We start from the raw sequence: 22,546 nt of genomic DNA on the forward strand, positions 1-22,546 counted from the left end.
GTTGTTTGGCTCATGAGAAAATAAAAGAAAAAAAGAAGTTGAGTGAAGAAAAAGAAATGGGTTCCATTGGGGTCAGGTCATGCGGGTTCAACCCGATTTTTTTTTTTTTTTTTTTTTTTAATCAAGTCAGTCGGATCTATCTGGATTCTGAAATGAGACTGTTTCGGGTCAGATTGGGCTCAAATCCAGCTGTACCAAGTCTGGTGTATTTGGGTATTGAGATACTCTCAACACTTCTCAACATACTCAACTACTATTCATTACTTTATTATTACTTTTTACCTACTTTTTTCTACTATTTGTTAATTTTTACTATTATTCAATATTCTATTATTATTTTTTACCTATTTTTTTTATTACTATTCATAACATATTTCAACACTTCTCAACACCCAAATCCCACCTTAGGATCTCTCTCTTATTAGTTATTCCCCCCAAAAAATAAATTAAAAAGGAAAAAAAAAATACAATAGAGAATCGCTCCCTTAGAGCATTTCCATCCGATTTCGAATCCCATCCCTATAATTTAACACAAAATCACATTTTTTCAAATTTATCTTTAAATTTTATTCATCTTCTAAAAACCTTATACATCTCATTCCCTATCTTTATCTCTATTATATTAAATAATATTTTTCTATTATTTTTTTATTACTTTTTTCTCTTTTTTCTATTTACAATTTTAACTACTAACTCTTTTATCTTATTATCTTTTTTTCAAATATTATTTTCTATTAAATATTTATATGATTTTGACTATTCAATATAGTATTTTTTTTAAACCAAAATTTATATTATAAAAATAATAATTTTTTTAATTAATATATTTTTGAACGTGATGACCAAATTTTATTATTTAGTACTTTTTATCTGTATTTCTAATGATAATAACTAGTCATTGACGGTAAAATTTACACTCATTTCTGTAATGATAAATATCTGTCCCTTATGCCATGTGTACTGACACAATTGGCAAAAGTAAAACAGGTCTCGCTACCAGTACACAGTTTATTAACTTGTCCACCGTTTTGAATTTCGCATTTTCCTCTGTTGCCTACCTCGCATCGCAGACTCTTTCCTTGTCTCTCTCAGAAAGATTTTCCTCTCTCTTGGATATGGCGGAATCTAAGAGCAAAGCCGAATCTATAAGGGAGTGGGTAATCGAGCATAAGCTTCGAACAGTTGGTATTTCTTTTTCATTTTCCACGATTCAGTCTTAATTTTCTTTTATCTGTTTTTTCAGTTTTAGGGTGTTTTCTTGTGTGGGGGTTTCCGGTTAAGATTTGCATATATTTGATTTTGATTCTGAAACAGGAGACGCTTGATTTTTTTTCGTGGTTATTTGTTTTTGTTATTTGGATGTGTTTTCATATCGCAGAAGGGTGTATCTGGATTTGATTGATACATTTAATGAATCTATAAAAATAGATTGCTGTATTTTTCTGGGTTTCTTATTTGCATTTGTCATTTTTTTGGAGAAAGGGTGTCTATGGCTTAGCGGACTAGCGGGTTCGATTGCGTACAATTGGTCTCAACCAAATATGAAAACCAGTGTCAAGATTATTCACGCTAGGTAAGTTTTGGCTGTTTTGATGAATATTAATTTTGCAGTTTTGATATCTAATTGCGATTTAAGATGTGTTTACTTTTTTTTATGCTTGTGAAATCTGTTGCTCTAGGTATGTGTGGCTGGTATAGGTTTATAATTTAACTAGATAGTAACAGAGAGTAAATCCTTTTGGTTGGTTGATGAGGTATAGAAATTGAACCTTCGCCCTACGTTATCTGTTGTGTGCCTTTTAGGGAAAGAATAACGAACATAGGCAAATGCGAGTAGAATACTTGATTGGGTGATCGTCTCGTTTTATTTTAATAAAAACAACTGAAAAAATATTTTCTTTCACTTTCCCTGGATTCTCAGCAATAACAGTGTGAAACTAGTAAAGTAAGGATTTACGGTACCTGTTTGGCATGTTGTGATGTTGTAAATTATGTACAAACTCTGCATTCGTTTCTGGATGTTTGCCATGTTGTGATGATGCTGGAAAGAATGGAAAGCTTTGAACTTTGGTTATAAACGTGGTTACTGTTTTCGGTTCAATTGTGTAGAGTACTTTAATCTTGTCTTCATGATACAAATCTTTTATAGCATTCAATTCAATTGGGGCCATTTCTGAGAGTTGCTTGGGGTTAGTGCCTTCTCTGTTGCCATATCAAATTCATTCGTAGATAATTTTTTCTGTTGTAGCCCCTACTGATGTCTTTGCTTCTTCAAGGTTATTATAGCTTGAAGCCCAAATATAAGTTATGCTTTCTATTCTAATATGTATTTGGCAGAAGGGAGTTGAATGAAATTAGTGGGCTTTTTTCATTTTTATAAGTTGATCAAATCAAATTAGTGATGGTTGGGCAGAAAGAATATTGTACATTTCATATGAAAACCCAAGAGTTTTTCCAATATGTTTGTTTTGCCAAAGATCTCTTGCAGTGATCTCCTTGGTATTGAACCCGTATAGTATGGTAGAACCTGCTTTCAAATGCGTCATTTGAAGGATTTTCAAAATCTACCTTCTTCCATGCCTTGCATCCTTGCTTTGCTAAAGCGTGATATTTTCCTTGTTTTTGATTTCCCTCTTGAATCTTGGTATCTGTCCTTTTGCCCCTGTTTTCAAAATTCGTTGATTCAATTTCAGGTTGCATGCACAGGCTCTTACGCTGGCTGCGTTAGCTGGTGCTGCAGTGGTTGAGTGGTATGACCACAAGACTGGAGCAAAGGCCGACCGATATGCAAAGTTCCTTCCAGTTGATACTTACTCGCATAAGGAATAAGTGAACCTCCCATATAACTGTGTCAAGTAAACTTTGTTGGGAATATTACCAATGGAGGATAATAAAATTACTTGTAACAAGGCCCCATATATGTTTTGCCTCTTAATACTCATCACATTTCTTGCGGTTGTACTGGGGTTTTTGGTACCACAGTAATAAGTTTTTCACTGTGATTTCTTTTTATAGATTATATTAATTACATGTGCCGGTATCAGATTTGTTGTTGTTCTTGCCTTTAATGTAGAGCGGGTCAAGTTGAAATTTAGTGTGCTATACCTTGGCTACCCATTTTCGTATATGGTCATAAGAGTAATTGTCCAACACTCATCCCACTTCAGTCATTCTCTCCTGTAATAGCTTGCTTGTAATCCTAATCTTCAATGTGGTGTTTCTTTTAACAAAAACTTCAATGTGGTTGTCCAACACTATAAGAGTAATAGTCGGTTTTGATATTAATTACGGTATCTTGTAACAAAAACTTCAATGTGGTGTTTCTTTGAAAAATAGATTTTTAGCTTTTCTTTTTATATGTTTATCAAAAATACTCTTTTTTTTTTTGTTTTTTTTTGTTTTTCGTTCCTCTATAAAATAGCTTTTAGACTGTTAATGAGAGAAGAGGATGGCTCGTTGCTACGTGGGAATGGAGCAGGCGGGACTAGCGGTTTCGGCTAGAGATCTAGTTCAGAAGACTTGGAGAAGAGGAGGGAGACTGGGGCCTGGGCTGTAGGGGCGTAGAAGAAATCCACGAATTTCATCGCCAAACACGTTTCCTCCAATTTTGGCTTCCTTCCATTCTTGTAGCTTTCATTCCTCTATGCACCATTTTATATTTTTCCCCGTGGCCGCCAACTGGATTTCATGCGCAAACGGTAAACAAAAGTGCCTGAATTTAGAATATTGCTTTTCCAAATGTGAAAGTTTCTATTAAAAGTAAGAGATGACCTAAGAACGAGGGAGGAGGAAGGCAAGGAAACACGAGGGAAAGGGGAGAGAGAGGGAGGATGATGTCTCTATTTTTTTTTTATTTTTTTTAATAATGCTATGTCTATAAAGGAATTACAAAAACTAATTCTATAAAATAATATGATTTTATCTGACATGTTAGATCTATTTTATAATCTGATAAATTATATTAAACCACATCAATTTGTGATGTTATTTTTATATAATCTTTTTATGATTAAATTATTTCATTTCTTTTTAGTAAAATCTAATGAGTGCACTGATAAGCTTGTGTATGCATAAGATCATTGGTTTGGCCGATTCCCCTTTCATTTCTCTTTCTTTTCCAGTTTTCATTGCCCATTTTTTGATATTTTATTTACCTTTTAAATTTAAATGTTATATTTTTCAGCATTTAACCGTTATGAAGATTGCCTTCTAATTAGCAGCTCTTGTCACATTTTGAAACTCTTTTTTATCTATGCATTAAGGGTCATATTTTTTGTGGTAGTTGATGTGATTTTATGTAATATATTAAATATATTTTGTAATAAAATTAATTTTATAATTAATATGTCAGAAATATTATCTCTTCAAAGAGTAGAGACAAACGACTTCATCCATTATCAAGATTACTGTCCACCGTTCTTATTATATTACTTTTAGAGTTAATGAAGGAATCATTATTCAAGAGGATAAGAATTACTATTCAAGAATAGTGAATACAAGTGTGTTTCAAGATTATTGTCTAAGTCCACTAAAGGATAAATGACTTTATACATTTTGATCTATTTTCACTTGACGTAGGAAAATAAGAGTCTAACCTAATATGACAAGAGACTTTGTATATTTTTAATTTTTAGGATGTCAGACGGCACATATTATAAATGTTTACTGTACTAGTATCAGGCAACACATATTATTGATCTACACTGTATATGTATTTATAAAAGAAGGACCTGTAAATAAGAAAATGTATTTAGAATTTCTCATCTAAAACCATTCATTTTGTCACCCTTCTCACTCTCAAAATATTCTCTCTAAATTAAGCTAACTTCCTTTTATGTCTTCTGCTCCCAACTTCTATCATTTAATATATTAATTAAATTATATTAATTTATAAATTTATTTTTATAAATTTTATCGTGACTAAAAGTGGTGGTGAGAAAATTTGTACGTTTTCCTTCTTTGAAAAACTTGATAGAAAGCCGTGTGGGATGAGAGACGATGGCGTTTCGGTAACGTAAGGGTAATTTGGTCAAACTTAGCCCTTTTCGAAGGTCCTAACCTTTTAAGTAGCTCTAAACTCTCTTCCAGAAGCTCCCAAATCTTCCAGGCAAGACCCCACTTTCTCAACTCCTATTTCTTCCCCCCGTCTTTGCGAGAGGTAAATTTAAAAAGAATTCAAATATTTAATTTATTTTTCTGTTAAATTTTTCGGGTTCATGCACTGGATATCAATCATCGAGGCAGAAGTTTACATGCTTTGATTTATTTGCATATATTTATAATTTTTTACATTTACTTAGATATGCATGTGTTTTCTTTTCATCTTTCGTCTTCTTTTTAAATTTAGTTTTTCTTGGATCAGGTTATGTTATATCGATGAAGCTATCTTTTTGTGCGTAATTCTTGTTGTGAAAAAAAAATCAAATGTTGCGGCTCTTTTTTGTATATGTGTAATTCTTGCGGTTAAATGAAGTTCAATTAGTACGTATCTGATGGCAATTATCTATAATGATTGGAAAATGCTAGATCCCCCGCTGGGAGCTACCGCTCCCAGTTTTTTTTTTTTTTTCCTTAGTGATTAAGTAAATTTTTTTTTTAATATTATTGTGATTTTTTTATATTTTTTTAAATATTTAAAAGCATTAAAAAAATGATGTGAAAAAAAAAAAAAAAATTTGGCCTAGCGGGAGCTCCCAGCGGGAGCCCCAGCGGTGGCCGTAGCACTCCCCATAATGATTTCAATGTTATTTTTAGAAGTACAAATGAATGGTTTAAATTGCTTTTTGAAAAGAATTCGCCCGTGTAATTGATTTATTTAAAAATTATGCTTCTTAGGTGAAAAAAGAAAAAATGAGCAGCCGCTCAAGCCGTACCATCTATGTTGGAAATCTCCCTGGTGACACTCGAATGAGAGAAGTAGAAGATCTGTTTTATAAGGTATTGTTAATTACAACTCACCTCTCCACTGAGATTGTATGCTTCTAGGACCTGTGTCTACCCCCACAAATTTTCGGCGATGTGAAAAGTTTTTAGTCTTCAGTAGATTCATTCTTTTCAGTTAAAAAATTATTTTTTGCTTGTAATCTTTTATTTTCTCAGCAAAATATTTTACATATAAAAAAATCAGATAAATTAGTCTTGGAATTTGGCGCTGTGAATGAGTTGCTTTGAGCATATTGTTAGGGCCAATACGTATTGGTTGTGGGTGTACCTTTTGTTGGTTGATTCAGTTGGTTCCATTGAGGCCGTGCTTGTTTTGGGGGAAAAGGAAGGAAATTTAGAAATTTATAGATATCCATTAATTCATTAGTGAAAAATCAACATGGCGATCAGTTGATTCGGATTAAAGCTGACAGCTTATGACTCCCCCCTCCCAAGAAAAGCTTTTGTTGGAGTAAAGGAGGAAGGAGCTTGGTAGTGGGGTTTTGAATTGATACACGGTTGCTATAGGAGTGATTGGTTTTTAGTATTGACGGGCAACTTAATGGGTTATCAGATTGATAGGACGGATATCTAGAACAATCTTTTCTTTGTGTTGGATACTAATATTTCTTTTGATAAACCGATGGATATGTGATGCTTGTTAATGTACATAACTAAGTGGATGTTGCAAAAAAACCCTGCGTTTCTTGGTCATAAACCAGAGACTTCTGTAAGGATCTGAAGTTTAGAATAGGCATTTGATCTGTAAGGATAAGTGTAGGAGGGGTTTATTTCATTAATGTCCTAGCTATGTAAAGATATTTGCTGCTGACTCCCACTTATGGATTTGCTGTCTCAATGCAGTATGGGCGTATTGTTGACATTGATCTGAAGCTCCCGCCAAGGCCCCCAGGCTATGCTTTTATTGAAGTGAGTTCTGATTATAGAAATCTCCAGTATTTACAAATTCACACAGATGTTCTATTATCAGTATGAATTTGTCTTTTGTTGCTTGCATGTCTTCCTTTCACTCATACATTTCTTCTTTTAAACTGCCACGTATTTCAGTATGAAGACCCCCATGACGCAGAAGATGCAATTTATTACCGGGATGGATATGACTTTGATGGCTATCGGTTGCGAGTTAGTGACACTTGTCCTACTTCCTTCTATCAATACCTGTTTATTTGCTTTTATGTTAAGGTTTATCTCATGTCATGGGTTTTATCTGCCTTTAAAGGTTGAGCTTGCACATAGTGGGCGATCATATTCATCATCAGTGGATCGCTATGGTAGTTATGGTGGTAGTAGTAGCAGCCGTGGTCTTCCTAGGCATTCTGACTATCGTGGTGGGTGTTGCCTTCTATATGACTTTAGTTATACACGGTGTTTGCCATGCCTTGATCTAATATAGTGAGATTATGCAGTTTTGGTCACTGGATTACCTTCTTCTGCTTCATGGCAAGACCTGAAGGTAAGCTTGAGCCTTTTGAGTCATGTTTGCTTTATATGCATCCAAGATCCTTCCTTTTTTAAGTTTCTAAATTTATTCTAGTAGTTGGTTTACTAAACGTGTGATGATTTTGTATATCTAATGTTTAGGATCACATGCGTCAAGCTGGTGATGTCCTTTTCTCTCAAGTATACCGTGATCGTGGTGGTAAGTTGGATGAACTGTTATTACTTATAAAAAAAAAATTGGATGAACTGTTATGCCTTTTTTCTCGTACACTTTATGTGAGTGTATGAATGACAATACCACAACCTGGCTGCCGTAAGTTTGATTTAATGATTTAGCAATTTGTGGTCTTTTTTTTGAAAAACGTGAATGTTTGAAAGTTCCACCTGAAGAAAGAGTCTAGATAATTTCCTGGAGCATACTGATTGTGATTAATTTTCAGTGGTGACCAGACTCAAGAGCATGCGATAACATGGAAAGTTTCCTGTTGGATAGTTAGAATCATGACTTATCATCCATTACTTTGCAGTCATTGCCAATTTTTCTCTGTGAATGAATGGTCATAAATTCATCATTTTTCCTAGATCTAAAGTGTATTAGTCCCATTTTCTTTTAGAGTCATGGACATCTATCAGAACATGGTGGTTTGTGTAATGAGCTGGGTCTGTAGGACTGGATGCTGAGTACCATGGCAGGTTGATGTCTTCAGTTTGGGTGTGGATTTCTTCTATTGAATTGGAAAATATTGTATCTGCTGTTTTCAATTACTTTTTTCTGATATTTTGTAGGCATGAAAGGAATTGTGGATTATGCACATTATGATGACATGAAGTATGCTGTAAGTTTCTATTTCTAGTCAGTAATTATTCTATAAGAAAAAAAGACTTTCTAAGTCGTAAATGATATTTGCAGTCATAGAGTGCACAAGCACCGTGCATCCATTTAAAAAAAAAAGTGAGTAAATATGATACTCATATGAAAAAAATTAATTTTTTAATAGTGGATCCCATTTCTTCTTTGAAAAGGAGTGCACGGCGCTTGCACCATGATTGTATCTAGCATTACGCTTTCTAATTATACATGCACATTTTTGTGTGGTGTTGCACTTTTCATTGTGTGACAGAAATAGGGTTTTTGTTTACAGTCTTCTTCAAAAACAAGTGTCTTGTTCTCTTTGTAAGTTCTTTTATATCTTGCTTTGTAGATAAAAGAACTTGATGACTCCAAATTTCGGAATGCTTTTTCTCGGTCATATATACGGGTATGTGTGATTGATTTGCTTAATTATGGTTTATTTTATTCATTCACTTTTACTTATCTATTTGTTTGTCTAGGTGAGGGAGTATGACTCAAGGCAGAGCTACTCTCGGAGTCGCAGCCGTGATTCAAGGCGGAGCTATTCTCGTAGTTCTTCTATATCAAGAAGCCCTAGTCGCAGCCGAAGCTATGGTGGCAGGAGCAGGAGGTTAGCAAAATAAATATTTATTTGACTTTTGCTTTAATTAATGGTTTTGGCAAAGTAAGAGTTGCAATGTGGTCTTACATATAATAAAAGAGAAAAGAATTGAGTTGAATTCTTAGTAACAATACAAATTGAAAATGTGGTATTTGCAGCATATCTCCAGAGAGAAAATATTCTCACCAATCTCCATCAGAATCTCGTTCAAGGTCTGTTTTGCTCCACCCCCCACCCCCCAAAAAAAAAACAAACAAGGTCTTTCTTCTGGGTTGCACCCCAATTTCTATTATTTTCAATCGCATGTTTCTTGATTTGCATTTGGAAAAATATGCACAGAAATAGAGAACGTTTGTTGGGAGGGATTAGAGACTTTTTACCACACATTTGTTACTTTGTGCAACGTCTATTGTATTGGATGTGTTTAGTTTTCATGATTTCTATGCTGCTCTTTCCAGCTCCTAGCTTATAATTAGGTGTTTTCTCTTGTATGCTCCATGTGTACTTGGGCTATGCCTAATTAAGTGGTTTAATAAAATTTTTACTTATAAAAAAATTTTAATAAAATTTTTAATTATAAAAAAAAAAATTGCACAGAAATGCAATACATCGTATAGTGATTTCGACTAAGGGAATATATCAAACTACTTCATGTTAGGCCTGTTTTCAAATAGTGTCCTTGGATTTTTAATTTAGCAATCAATGCCCTGCATTTCCCCTGATTTTAATCAAATCTTTCTGTCCCAATTCAATCTGTTTGATAGTGGAAGCCAGCCTTAAGGGGAAAAAAAGAGGCTTGCTGGATGAGAATCCAAAGGAGAAACAAAATGATAAAATGGGCCACCAGCCTCAGTGCTGATGGGCTAGTGCCTGATACATCTTAGTGTGCCTCAACCACAGTCCTACCAGCTCTACAGTGTCATCATGCCAAGCCAAGGGTTTTCTGTTTTTTTTTTTGGTGGGGAAAAGGGGGGGGGGGGGTTGTTTAGGGAATCTTAAGGTGTTATGTGCACGCCTTACATAGAACCTGTTGGTGCCCGATGATGTGTTAGGTTGCACTGTTTGTGGGACACGATTATATTGCACAAAATTTTTGTTAAAAAAGGGATGGAATATAAACAAAGAAATCTGGTTGAAAATCATGGAAGACACATGGAGCTGATTGCTAAAATTAGAAATTCAATTAACTATTTTACAGGTCAAGGCACGAGGTAATTTAATATATTTCTCGAAAATCCATTACCTACATGATCTTCTGATCTTCATCTGGCATTACCTTTAGCTCAAACCGACTGGGCTTTAGTCCAACTGAATGTGGGTTGGCTGGATGTATTTCTTAGACATACATCCTTGCAATTTTGGAGGGAGTGAGTTCATTTGTAAGCTTCCTACCCTGTCATTGTCTTAGGCTTAGTTTGGATACATAAACGGTTTCATCTCATCTCATATCATCCCATCATTACAACTTTTTCAAATTCTCACACAAAATAGAATAAACAATTCAACATTTTCAAATTCCAAAACAATAATAATATTAAAAAATAATATTTTAACAATATTTTATTCAACTTTCAACTTTCACTAAAGCATAACTTTTACTTACCTTTAGATATTCCCTTTTGCTGATCTTTTAAGTAAAAGCTTACATGGCAATGGATAATAATCAACAGTGACTTGCTCAATCTTTGGGGAATTTATGTTCTTGATAGGTGCGGTTTGGTAGTAGGCTCTCTTTTCCATTTTTCCCTGCACACTCATTTCCTTTTTCCTTCATGATATTTCTTTATGCAACCGGTGTCCTCCCCCTTCTCCTTTTTATTTTTCATTTTCAATGAGAATTGAACTAGAATATGAACATCCTAAGACTTATCTCTCTCTCTCTCTCTCTCTCTCTCTCTCTCTCTCTGTGGGCATCATGAAATAATAGCCGGAGCTATCTTTCGAGGATTATTCTTTTTCTTTTGTCTTAAATTCACTTCAGCCCTAGATATCTTGCTATTTTTTTGTTTTTCGAGTTCCTTTCAACAGTTTTTTTAAAATTATTCTTCTTTCTTCCCGAGGCAATATGACCTTCGAAGATTCTACAAACTTTCTACACCATTCTTTTTTGTCTTCAAAGATGGAAGTGGATACTTAGGAAAGGGCTTAGAAGATTGGTCAGTCATCATGTATTGTTTATGAGGGTTACCTTGTGTTTGCTAGATATGGACCATTGAGGCGACCTGGGGACTGCATGTTAGGAACATGATGGCATGTGGTACTCTAACGCCTGCAACTCTTTTGGTTGTTGAGGTAATGATGTTTCGTTGATGAGTACCTCTGGAAACCTTAATGCTACAATAACATTTCTTATGTACTATACGCATGGTCTCCCAGTGGGTGCTAGACTGGATCATTGCAATTTAAAAGCTGGATTACCTGTGAAAATGCCATTGGTTCAACTCATGACCATACATCGGTGTAGACAATTCATAATTTCTTCAACATTATTATGACTTGAGAGCAGGATTCTGGGCTGGATGTCATATCGGTCCATTTAAGTTCTCATAAGATGCTGGAAAAGTAGATTTAATGGGAGCTTGTGATGATGAAAAAATTGGGTTAGTGTTTTTAATGTTGGCTGCTGCTAAAGATTTGGGGTTATTCTATTTCTCCTATTATTTGATTATAGAAACTCTAAATTGAAGCCGGCATAGATTTTTTTGTATCAAGTTTTGAAGGATTGTGGTTAATGTATTGTTCGTGGATTTTTTGCAGATCCCCGCCAAAATCCAGATCTCCAGTTACTTCTGTAAGTAAATTTATCTGGCTTATTCCTATTATTATTTGAAAGGAGAATAAAGTAGTTCCCCCCTTCCCCCCCCCCTTTTTTCCTCTTAAAGCAAGCCTTTCATTAACATAAAAGCATCCAAGATACATGAGGAGGTGGGGTTTCTCAACAAACACCCAATTACAATAAAATAAAATAAAATAAAATCAATGCATCATCCCCACACAATACACCATACATAATTTTTTAATTTTTTCTCTACCAAATGTGGTGTGGATGATGAGTAAAAAAACTTAATTAGTTTAGAAAGAATAAAAAAAAAATTGTGATTTGTGGTATGTGGGGATAATGAGTAGCATAGAAAAAAAAAATAAATCTAGTTTTGTGGGGTTCCCACATATTCTCTGCAAAGAGGGTGCTATCTTAAATGATAGTTTTTTACAGTTTGCTATATGAATTGTGTTGCCACTGTGAGAGGTGGTGGTTGGTGGTGGTGCACTGCAGTATGTTAACTTGAGATGTTTGCAGAAGAGACCATGTTTTCATCCACTAAAGCTTTGATTAGGGAAAGCAAAAACATGGTGGAATAGAAGGCATCGATTGGCCTGAACTGTTGGTGGCCAAATTCCTTTGCACTCGTCTATGATGGCGTGTGGAGGCCACACTCCTATGATTGTGAGATGAGGTGGGTCGGATCTAATACATTTTAGGATGATGAAACCACTAGACGACATGTGGAGACGTTGGAGCCATGCGTGAGTCATGCAGAAATTTTCGTTGTGGTTCTGCATTTAGGGGTGTAATTGCTTTGGTCCAGTTTGGTCGGTCTATGGGGAGATTTTTGGATCTGCCACCCATTTTCCACCCAAGAATTAATTGATTACACCTATAGATCGGATCAGATTGTTGTCTATTGCTTTGGGCTAATGCAAAATGGGCCAACATATGAAAAAGCCCAAATTACCTTTTTAATTAGGGGTGTAAGTGATTCGGTTTGGACTTGAGAAACCAACCGGATTGGACTAGACCGGTAAGGGGTTGGTCAGCTTCAATCCTTACCCCTTGCAAAAATTGGTAATCGGTCTGGTCTTGGGGTGTGGTTTTATTGGATTGGACTGAAGTGAACTTAAACTTCTAGCAGTATCTCGTTCAAACTTAGAAGCAAACTTAAACTTGACTTTCTGTCCAAAGCGGTCGGTAGTGATCTCATCGGCTTTAGAAAGGAATGGATAAATTATGTTAAGAAAAGGCATACTAAGAATAACATCATGGGTCAAATTCTTAACAAGTACAGAAGGAATTTTAAAACAAACATTGTCATGGCAAATATGAGCTATGTTCAACTCATAACGAATCTTCATCTTAGATCCGTTTGTCGAGAATAAATTTTCTTCGGACTTTTCGAAATAGGAGGTAGGAATTAAGCCCTCTCGGATACAATTAAGATCTGCTCTTGAATCGATCAAAGTAATAACAGAGAATTTGTATTCATGATTAACAATAATCTCTACTAAACAAAACCATTTCTGCGGAACAGAACGGTGAATCAAGCAAATATCTTTAGTTGGACTAGAGGGTTCAGCATGGTTTGACTGGTTTGATTCTTCACCAGAAGGACTATCATGATCAAATTCTTTATCCAACTTTAAACATGCTAAATCTTGTTTAAAAGAAGCATTCTCAGATTTGAGAGTCTTGATCTCTTTTCTGAGTTCAGTAATCTCTTTTTTAATGAGAGATACTTCATGCTGTAAATCCTTTAACGAAATATCTGTGGATTTTTGTTTATGAAAACGTCCCAAAGTTTCTTCAAAAGAAATCTTCCATTTGGAGGACGATGGCTCTTAACGAGTCATTGTATCTTTGAGCTTCTTGAGATATTTATTTTTTAGCTCATGGTCTTGAATCTGTGAGATGATAGATAGGAGCATGTTTTCATGTCCTGCTCTTTACTCAAAACAGGTCCTTGTTTTCTTTCACGGTCTAAAACATTGATTGTTTTGACTTTAGAAATACAACAAGAATCATTGCAACCAAGCTTAATATTTGGTGAGTTAGAATGATCAGAGTCCGAGTGGTAATCTGAGCTACTAAAACTAAAATCAGCCTCATCCGAAGATGTAGGAGATCTGTGTTTGAGTAAACGAAACAAATCTTCTTGATCCACGGCATTGATATTCAACTCATTAAGCTTTTTCTTAAAACCTTGTGGCTTCTTTGTACACTAATTCGTATAGTGTGCAGGTTGGCCATAATTAAAACATGTTCCCTTTGCAGGAGGTTTTGAAACCTTTTTCTGAAATGGTTTTTCTTGAAACCGGCTTAGAAACAGGTTTTTTGTAAAACTCATCACGGGATCTGTTATAGTTTCTGCGAGGTTTTGAAAACTTTTTAAAACTCTTTTTATGCTGCACGGATGGAGCAATAGGATGAAGGTCAAATTGTTCGCAAAAGTTTCCCATTTTGTATTTGGCTTTCTTTCTATCTTTTATCTGTTGAGCGATCATCTTTTGATCATTGCACATACTAATATCAAGTTTCTGAATAATACTTACAATGTCACCCTAAGTATAATTATCATAATTTAGATAACCCGAGATATCAGCGAGTCATTTACCTTAATGGCGAATAAACAAGGCAATCCATTAATGAACTTCTCTTTTCAGTAAGGTTTTTGGGAATAATCTCTAAGCATAACACGAGACATAAAAACATCTTTATACCAACGATAATCAGACATTTTATTGTATCGCAAATTATTCAGATAATCTGAAATTATGTTTGTGATGTTGGAAGGGGTTCTAACAAAATGTTTAACTATGGTATAGATTAGGGTATTGACACCATCAGGAAATCCTTGGTTCCTTCCCTTCGGTTTCCTTCAGTATCTAAAACGGGTAAACCTTCTTCATCCCTTATGGCTGAACGAATGGTTTCCCTTACTTCTGCAGTGAGATGTTTATCCCACCAAGTACGAAGCATCCCTGAAAATCCACTGGTCAGGATATCAACAATATCAGTCTGGCTAAGTTTGTTCTTGTAATAAGCAGTAGCAACCATAGACATACGATTCAGAGTATTGAAGATTTCTTGTTCAGAGAATCCATCAATATTCCATTCATACATTTGGTCAGCAGATACGGAGAATTGAGATTGAAAACCTTTCTTCATACTGTAAATCAGGAGGAGTAGGTTTAGAATACCAGTTCTTCATGAGACTTATTGGTTTAATGTCTCTCAAATATATCCTGGCAAGTTCGGGTTTTTCACCTTGAAGACCCTAAAATTGTTTTTCAAGTAAATCAATTTTCTAAACTAAGAAATTATCAGACATAAACATCATCATCAGAATCATTCCAAGTATGTGCAGAAAAAGAATCATTGAAATTAACCCCTAGGCTGTCTCTGTCGATAGTAGAAATAGAGGGTTTTTTTTGCTTAACTTGAGCAAGCATTTGATCAATTTTAGCCATAATACTGGTCTCTCCAAGATGGATCTTTGACCTGTCTTCTGGTAAAATAATCAAAGGTTTTTCAACCATTTTAAAACTTGTTGAAGCAGCTTTTTCTAAAACAGGTTTTTCAAATTTATCCTCTGTACGGTCGAGTTGTTGACCTATTGTATGGAGGCTCTGGTTGACAAAATTGTTTTGTTCGATGATATTTTTTTGTTTCAGTTAAAACATTTTCATTCGGACTTAGATCCGAGATTTTAAAAGGTGAAGCTTTTACTTCTTTCCCTTTGACTGAAACAAGGATGGTTTCTAAAGAAGGGTGGCTGGTTTTTACAACATTATTGCCTTATTCTTTAGTAAAACTTGTTTTTAGAACATTTAAAAAATGTTTTGAATCATCATTCTTTGAAGCATAATGATTCTCAAGAAAATCAAAGAATAAGATGTGTTTGTTATCCCTATACATTTTTTTCTTCCATTCTTTTCGAATCTTCTATTTCTTAGGAACTGAGTAAATCTTATGATAAGTTTTTCGCTTATTATGGTTTTCTTTGGACATAAAATTTGCATGTAAATTAATTATATCAATAACAAGTAATTGAGAATCTAAATCATCAAATTCCTTATTTAATACCAACAGACTGAAATGGATAGGAGCAACCATATCAGAAGTTGTAAGAGATGTTGACTCTGCATCTTCTATTTGTATTTATTCCTTTACGGATTTACCTTTGGATTTAAGATCATCTTTGGTTGAATAATAAGTAGAACTAACTTGAGACTCAGTTGAAATTTCTTCCAACTTTATGTCTTGGTTTGAGAGTCCTTCTTTTGAGCGAAGTTCCCTAATCATGATTGGACGAGCAGGATTATCACGTTCTTTTAAGTATTTTTCGAGATTTTTATCTCGTAGATCTTGGTCCGAACTAAATGACGACTAGAACCGGATTTCTTCTTTTGCAAAAAGAATAAATTCAAAATTATTTTTGATTTAACTGCTATATAAACTCTCGTTTTTTTTTTTTTTTTTTTTTTTTTTTTTTTTTCTACCGTTACCACTTACGCTCTTGTCACGTAAGTCACCATCAACAGGTATGGTCGACATATTTTTTGTATATAAATTATGCTTTTTTTCATCTTATATTAGTTAATATTACTTGCTGAAATTCATATCTTAAAATCTATATTTATCGTCGCATGAATCTTTCATACTTTCACATACCAAAATCATCGTAATATCGCTGATTCAATTCTTTTTTAGTTATTTTACATGGAACGAGTGGTCAGAGGGTAAGCTTATTGAGACGATGCTTGCGGATGTTACCTGTGGGAAAGTGCGGTTGGGAAAGTTCGGCCGCGAATGTCACGAGTTTTATGCTAGCCTACTTACTCGTTTTGGGACAGTGAAATATACCGAGGAACAAGTAAAGGAGAAGATCAAACGGCTGAAAAAGAGGCTGGGCATGTTCACCGATTTGATGGGACAAACGGGAATGGGATGGGATCCTAAAATGAAAAAGGTGACAGACAGTGACGAGCATTGGGCAAATGACATTACGGTAAGCTAATTTAACTAATACATGTTTCTTTCATTTTTTACAGCTTCTTAGCCAATATCTTATACTAAACTGTGCCATTATTTGAACTAGATAAATAAGGAATGGAAGCGTTTCTGTAATAGGGGCTTCCCGTTCTATGATGATCTGTGTTCGATATCTGCCACTCCAGTCGCCATTGGCACATTGCACTATCCTGGTTCGAGTGCGCCTCATGGAACTGATATTTCCATGAGGCACATTCTTCGATTCCATCGACACACATGTTCCATGGTCCCGGTAAACAAAGGGGGTAGGCGTTGCAGGACGACTTATGCGTACAAAACAAGTCCGTTGCACGTCGTAAGCGTTGCGGCGAGGGTGCTGAGATTTCTGCGTCAAAACGGAGCAAGGGGTTTGAGCAAATGGACATCGCTGCAACCACCTTTGGACTTTGTGTTGCTCAGCTGACGAAGCTTAGGCCCCAGATGGAGGATGAGCGGGGGAATAATTCATTTGTACGTGCGTATCGGACGCTAATTGAATCACCCCTTGAGCAGTAAGGCTTTTTAAATATGGATGATGAGTGTCGGCAATTGTGGGCCAAGCCATAGTGACTTCTATAAGTGAACTAGAATATTTAGTAAAAAGAATATTACTATCTATCTGCCCTTCTTCAACATCACACACTGAGTGATGTGACATTTTATCTAAATTTTTTTTCTTAAGTAAAACGAATGTTTTATTGAATTTCTTCCTTCGCATGCCCATTTGAATTTTTTCACTCCCCCGCGTCGCCCCTCTGCACTCCTTCAGCCAACTGTGCTTCGTTCATTGAGCAAGTAACACAATAACTTGAAAGGATGAAACAATGAACACTGGAAACATCTTAAAACGTTTCTTGAGATCATCAAAAGAAATGGACTTGTTTCTGCGAAAAAGATTAAATTATTTCAAACTAAGATCAGATTCCTTGGTTATGACATCTTCGAAGGCAAAATCAGGTCCATCCAACGAGCTATTGAATTTGCTGACAAATTTTCTGATGTCATCCTTGACAAAAATCATCTTCAAAGATTTCTTGGTTCTTTGAATTATATTTCAGATTTGTATAAGGATATGAGAAAACGTCGCCCTCTCTTTGCGAGATTGCGTTCCAATCTTTCTCCGTGGACTGATGTTCACACCAATATTGTTAAACAAATCAAGACACATGTCAAAACTCTTCCGTGTTTTGGCATTCCTACTTCAAACAGCGTCAAGATTGTTGAAACTGACGCCTCTGACGCAGGCTATTGCGACGTGGGGGAGTGGAAAAATTCGAATGGGCGTGCGGAGGAAGAAATTCAGTAAAACATTCGTTTTACTTAAGGAAAAAAATTAGATAAAATGTCATGTCACTCGGTGTGTGGTGTTAGAGAAGTAAAGGCAGATGGATAACAATACTCTTTTTACTAAATATTCTAGTTCCCTTATAGAAGTCACCATTGCTTGGCCCACAATTGCTGACACTCATCATCCATATTTAAAAAGTCCTGCTGCTCAAGGGGTGATTCAATTAGCGCCCGAACGCATGTACAAATGAATTATTCCCCTGCTCGTCCTCCATCTGGGGCTTGAGCTTCGTCAGCTGAGTGACACAAAGTCCAAAGGTGGTTGCAGCATTGTCCATTTGCTCAGCACCCTCACCGCAACTCTTACGACGTGCAACGGACTTGTTTTGTGCGCATAAGTCGTCCTGCAACGCCTACCCCATTTGTTTACCGGGGCCATGGAACATGTGTCGATGGAATCGAAGAAGAATGTGCCTCATGGAAATATCAGTTCCATGAGGCGCACTCGAACCAGGACAGTGCAATGTGTCAATGGCGACTGGAGTGGCAGATACCGAACACATATCCTCATAGAACGGGAAGCCTCCATTACGGAAATGCTTCCATTCTTTATTTATCTAGTTCAAATAATGGCACGGTTTAGTATAAGATATTGGCTAAGAAGCTATAAAAAATGAAGGAAACATGTATTGGTTAAATTAGCTTACTGTAATGTCATTTGCCCAATGCTCGTCACTGTCTGTCACCTTTTTCGTTTTAGGATCCCATCCCATTCCCGTTTGTCCCATCAAATCGGTGAACATGCCTAGCCTCTTTTTTAGCCGTTTGATCTTCTCCTTTACTTGTTCTTCGGTATATTTCACTGTCCCAAAACGAGTAAGTAGGCTAGCATAAAACTCGTGACATTCGCGGCTGAACTTTCCCAGCCGCACTTTCCCACGGGTAACATCCGCAAGCATCGTCTCAATAAGCTTACCCTCTGACCACTCGTTTTATAACTTCTCATCAATGGGACGATGACCATCCATGTAAAATAATTAAAAAGAATTGAATCAGCAATATTACGATTCATGCGACGATAAATATAGACTTTAAGATATGAATTTCAGCAAGTAATATTAACTAATATGAGATGAAAAAAAACATAATTTATATACAAAAAATATGTCAACCATACCTGTTGATGGTGACTTACGTGACAAGAGCGTAAGTGGTAACGGTAGAAAAAAAAAGACGGGAGTTTATATAGCGGTTAAATCAAAAATATTTTTAAATTTTTTCTTTCTGCAAAAGAAGAAATTCTTTTGCCGGTTCTAGGTCGTCATTTAACTCGGACCAAGATTTACGAGATAAAAATCTCGAAAGATACTTGAAGGATCGTGATAATTCTGCTCGTCCAATTGTGATTAGGGAACTTCACTCAAAAGGACCCTCAGACCAAGACATAAAGTTGGAAGGAATTTCAACTAAGTCACAGGTTAGTTCTGTTTATTATTCAACTAAAGATGATCTTAAATTCAAAGGTAAATCCGTAAAGGAAGAAGTATAAGTAGAAGATGATGCAGAGTCAACATCCCCTACAGCTTTTAAAATTGTTGCTCCTATCTATTCCAGTCTATTGGTATTGGATAAGGCATTTGTTGATTTAGATTCTCAATTAGTTATTGATATGATTAATTTACATGCAGATTTTATGTCCAAAGAAAACCATGATAAGTGAAAAACTTACCATAGGATTTACTCATTTCCTAAGAAACAGAAGATTTGAAAAGAATGGAAGAAAAAGATGTACAGGGATAACAAGCACATCTTATTTTTTGATTTTCTTGAAAATTATTATACTTCAAAGAATGATGATTCAAAACAGTTTTTAAATATTTTAAAAACAAGTTTTACTAAAGAAGAATGCAGGAATGTTGTAAAAAGCAGCCACCCTCCTTTAGAAGCGGTGGTTGTTGGTGGTGCACTGCTGTATGTTAACTTGAGATGTTTGTAGAAGAGGCCACGATTTCATCTACTAAAGCTTTGATTAGGGAAAGCGAAAACATGGTGGGATAGGAGGCATCGATTGGCCTGAACCGTTGGTGGCCAAATTCCTTCGCACTCGTCTATGATGGAGGCCACACTCCTATGATAGTGAGATGAGGTGGGTTGGATCTAATACTTTTTAGGATGATGAAACCACTAGACGACGTGTAGACGTTGGAGCCGTGCGTGAGAGTCATGCATAAATTTTCGTTGTGGTTCTACATTTAAGGGTGTAATTGCTTTGGTCCAGTTTGGTCGGTCTATGGGGAGATTTTTGGATTGGATTGCCACCCATTTTCCACCCAAGAATCAATCGATTACACCTATAGATCGGATCAGTCTGTTGTCTATTGGTTTGGGCCAACATATGAAAAAGCCCAAATTACCTTTCTAATTAGGGGTGTAAGTGATTTGGACTAGACCGGTAAGGGGTTGGTTGGCTTCAATCCTTACCCCTTGCAAAAATTGGTAATCGGTCTGGTCTTAGGTGTGGTTTTATTGAATTGGACTGAAAATTTTTTAAATATATAATATATTATTTTATATAATAATTGTATAAGTTAATTATGTAATCTTTATGTCTTCTTTTACCCGTGACTATATAAAATGTAAAATAATATATGTTATTATATGTAGATACATATTCTACCATCTATATCTAATTAAAGTAATTATTTAACATTTTTTAAGATACCTAAGTTGCAAGTAATCGTGAATAATCAATGGACAATGAAAGTATTTAATTTTTATTAAACATATATAAATATAATTATAATTAATTTTTTTAATGAATTAGTTACATAATTTATATTAAAGAGCTCACTTAGTTGTAACTTTATAATTAATTTTTTGTATTAATTTATTTGCCAAAAAAGAAAAGAGGAAAAAAAGTTCCTAACTTATATGGATCGATTGAATCAATAGCTAACGGTCTGGTCCGATTCTTAGAGGTAATTGGTTCAATTTGATCTAGAAAAATGGTGGATAAAAATTTTTGGTTTGTGACCCCATTGAACTGGACCAATCAAACCCCTACTTCTTATTTTGGCCCAACTTACAAAAAATCCAACATTTTTCTTCCATTTTCGTTTCTTTGCAACTAAATTAAATGATAAAAATGATATAAAATAATAAAATTAAAATTAAGTGAATTTTTTAAGATGGATTATCTAATTAACTTATTAATAAAATTATTAATTATAATTATATGAATGAAGTTGCTAATTTAGTACTCAATATTCAGTAGTATGCGTATGAATTATACTAGTTAATACAATATTGTGTATATTAAAATTTTAATATTTTATATGTGGTTAATGAATAACTGGTCCAAGATATTTCATACTTGTAACTTAGGTATCTTACAAAAAATATACTTAACTAATTTAGTTAGCTGTAGATACTAGGCAACTAGAGTATTTATCATTGCATATAATATTATGATTTATCATATAATATATTAGTTAATTGTTGATAGCATATTAGTTAATATTTAATATTATATTTAACATATATGTTCAATAATCATAGTTTAGAGGAAAATTGTATAATTAAGTTATACTACTATATAAAAATATTTATATATATGTATTTCGGTAGGTTTGGTCTGAAAAGAAAAAACCATAACTCGGGATTGGACTGAAAGCTGAACTTTGCAAACTAAAGGATCGGGACCAAACCATTAGTTTTATTGGTCTAGTTTGAACCGCCTAGAACCATTCGGTCCAGTCAGTTTTTCGTTTTTGACTGGTCAACTTACACTTCTAACTGCTGTACCAGTAGATCGGTGGCTAAAGGTTTTATGGTTTTGCATGGTGGAGCGCGTATAGACAACCGGTCGATGTAAAGCGGTAGATCAGGTCTAGACCAAATTAGTGGATAGACAATGTTAAAAAATTAGGAGAAAGGCCTATAAACAGGGTGATGCTGGAAATGGAATAGAGAGCAGGGGAGACAAGGCTCCATCCTCTCCAGTGGAACAGGAAGATGGAGAGGGTGAGGTACGTCTTTTTAGAGAGAAGCTGGATGACCAGTCGGAGAATAAAGTAATTAAAGCTGTAGTGCGGGGTTCAAGATAATACTCGTGACCTGCACCATGTTTGCTGCTGCTGATATTTCTCATTGATTTGGTATGATGCAGGCTAACCATAAACGCCGCAGTAGGAGTTGGAGTCGCAGCTGGAGCGATTGAAGCTGATCAGTCTTGCTCACCAGCTGTATGATTTTTCTCCTTTCACTTAGGGTAATTGTTTTATATTATGGATTCTCTATCCATCCTAATTTTATTGATTTCCTGGTTATGGTTCATACAGGCAAGACCTGAACGGAGCAAGGCAAGACCTGAACGGAGCAAATCTGTAGACTCCCAAGGGTCGCTATAGAGCATAATTTTTTTAGTGCTACTTCGTGAGATGTTCTTTGTGGTCGCTAGGACACCAAACTATGGGACTATAGGTAGCTAAGTATGTGTTTAAATTTCGATATTTCACTGAAGGGTCTTTCATTGTGCATCTTTCTGAATTGAACGATACAAATAATCCGACATTTGATCAAAATATGCTCGTGCTGGGTTTGCTATTATTTTAAG

At 35.2% G+C, this 22,546-nt stretch overlaps 2 protein-coding genes across 21 annotated transcripts; both read left to right on the top strand.

Annotated features, from left to right (window-relative positions):
• The first annotated feature begins 1,022 nt into the window (after positions 1–1,022).
• On the top strand, positions 1,023–3,090 carry LOC122314772. Its single transcript, XM_043130357.1, has 3 exons — positions 1,023–1,185; positions 1,483–1,573; positions 2,694–3,090. The coding sequence occupies exons 1-3, from the start codon at positions 1,116–1,118 to the stop codon at positions 2,827–2,829; spliced, it is 297 nt and encodes a 98-aa protein (XP_042986291.1). The 5' UTR covers positions 1,023–1,115; the 3' UTR covers positions 2,830–3,090.
• A 1,920-nt stretch (positions 3,091–5,010) lies between these two features.
• LOC122315813 (serine/arginine-rich splicing factor SR30-like) lies at positions 5,011–22,539 on the top strand. 20 transcript variants are annotated; one of them, XR_006244119.1, is made up of 17 exons: positions 5,183–5,240; positions 5,836–5,937; positions 6,787–6,852; positions 6,991–7,065; positions 7,163–7,271; positions 7,350–7,396; positions 7,525–7,582; positions 8,170–8,219; positions 8,586–8,642; positions 8,716–8,846; positions 8,996–9,049; positions 11,040–11,129; positions 11,214–11,437; positions 11,595–11,628; positions 21,739–21,818; positions 22,100–22,175; positions 22,272–22,412. XR_006244119.1 is itself a non-coding variant. In XM_043131995.1 (14 exons), the coding sequence occupies exons 2-13, from the start codon at positions 5,851–5,853 to the stop codon at positions 22,148–22,150; spliced, it is 819 nt and encodes a 272-aa protein (XP_042987929.1). In that variant the 5' UTR covers positions 5,011–5,158; positions 5,836–5,850; the 3' UTR covers positions 22,151–22,175; positions 22,272–22,539. The 20 variants fall into 20 exon arrangements, 9 of the variants coding, with proteins under 9 accessions (XP_042987929.1, XP_042987926.1, XP_042987927.1 ...); XR_006244122.1 differs by having other exon boundaries at positions 22,293–22,412; XR_006244121.1 differs by having other exon boundaries at positions 21,742–21,818.
• Positions 22,540–22,546: the final 7 nt, after the last annotated feature.

This window comes from Carya illinoinensis, chromosome 7, assembly GCF_018687715.1.
Source record: "Carya illinoinensis cultivar Pawnee chromosome 7, C.illinoinensisPawnee_v1, whole genome shotgun sequence".
In the NCBI taxonomy this organism is placed as follows: domain Eukaryota; kingdom Viridiplantae; phylum Streptophyta; class Magnoliopsida; order Fagales; family Juglandaceae; genus Carya; species Carya illinoinensis.

Bases quoted from the DNA above. Each gene is read 5' to 3' on its own strand.
- LOC122314772 (XM_043130357.1), top strand. From the start codon at position 1,116: ATGGCGGAATCTAAGAGCAAAGCCGAATCTATAAGGGAGTGGGTAATC. The intron at 1,186-1,482 runs GTATTTCTTTTT...TTTTGGAGAAAG, and splicing joins GCATAAGCTTCGAACAGTTG to GGTGTCTATGGCTTAGCGGA. The intron at 1,574-2,693 runs GTAAGTTTTGGC...ATTCAATTTCAG, and splicing joins GTCAAGATTATTCACGCTAG to GTTGCATGCACAGGCTCTTA.
- LOC122315813 (XM_043131991.1), top strand. From the start codon at position 8,726: ATGACTCAAGGCAGAGCTACTCTCGGAGTCGCAGCCGTGATTCAAGGC. The intron at 9,050-11,594 runs GTCTGTTTTGCT...GATTTTTTGCAG, and splicing joins CCATCAGAATCTCGTTCAAG to ATCCCCGCCAAAATCCAGAT. The intron at 16,622-16,711 runs GTAAGCTAATTT...TATTTGAACTAG, and splicing joins ATTGGGCAAATGACATTACG to ATAAATAAGGAATGGAAGCG.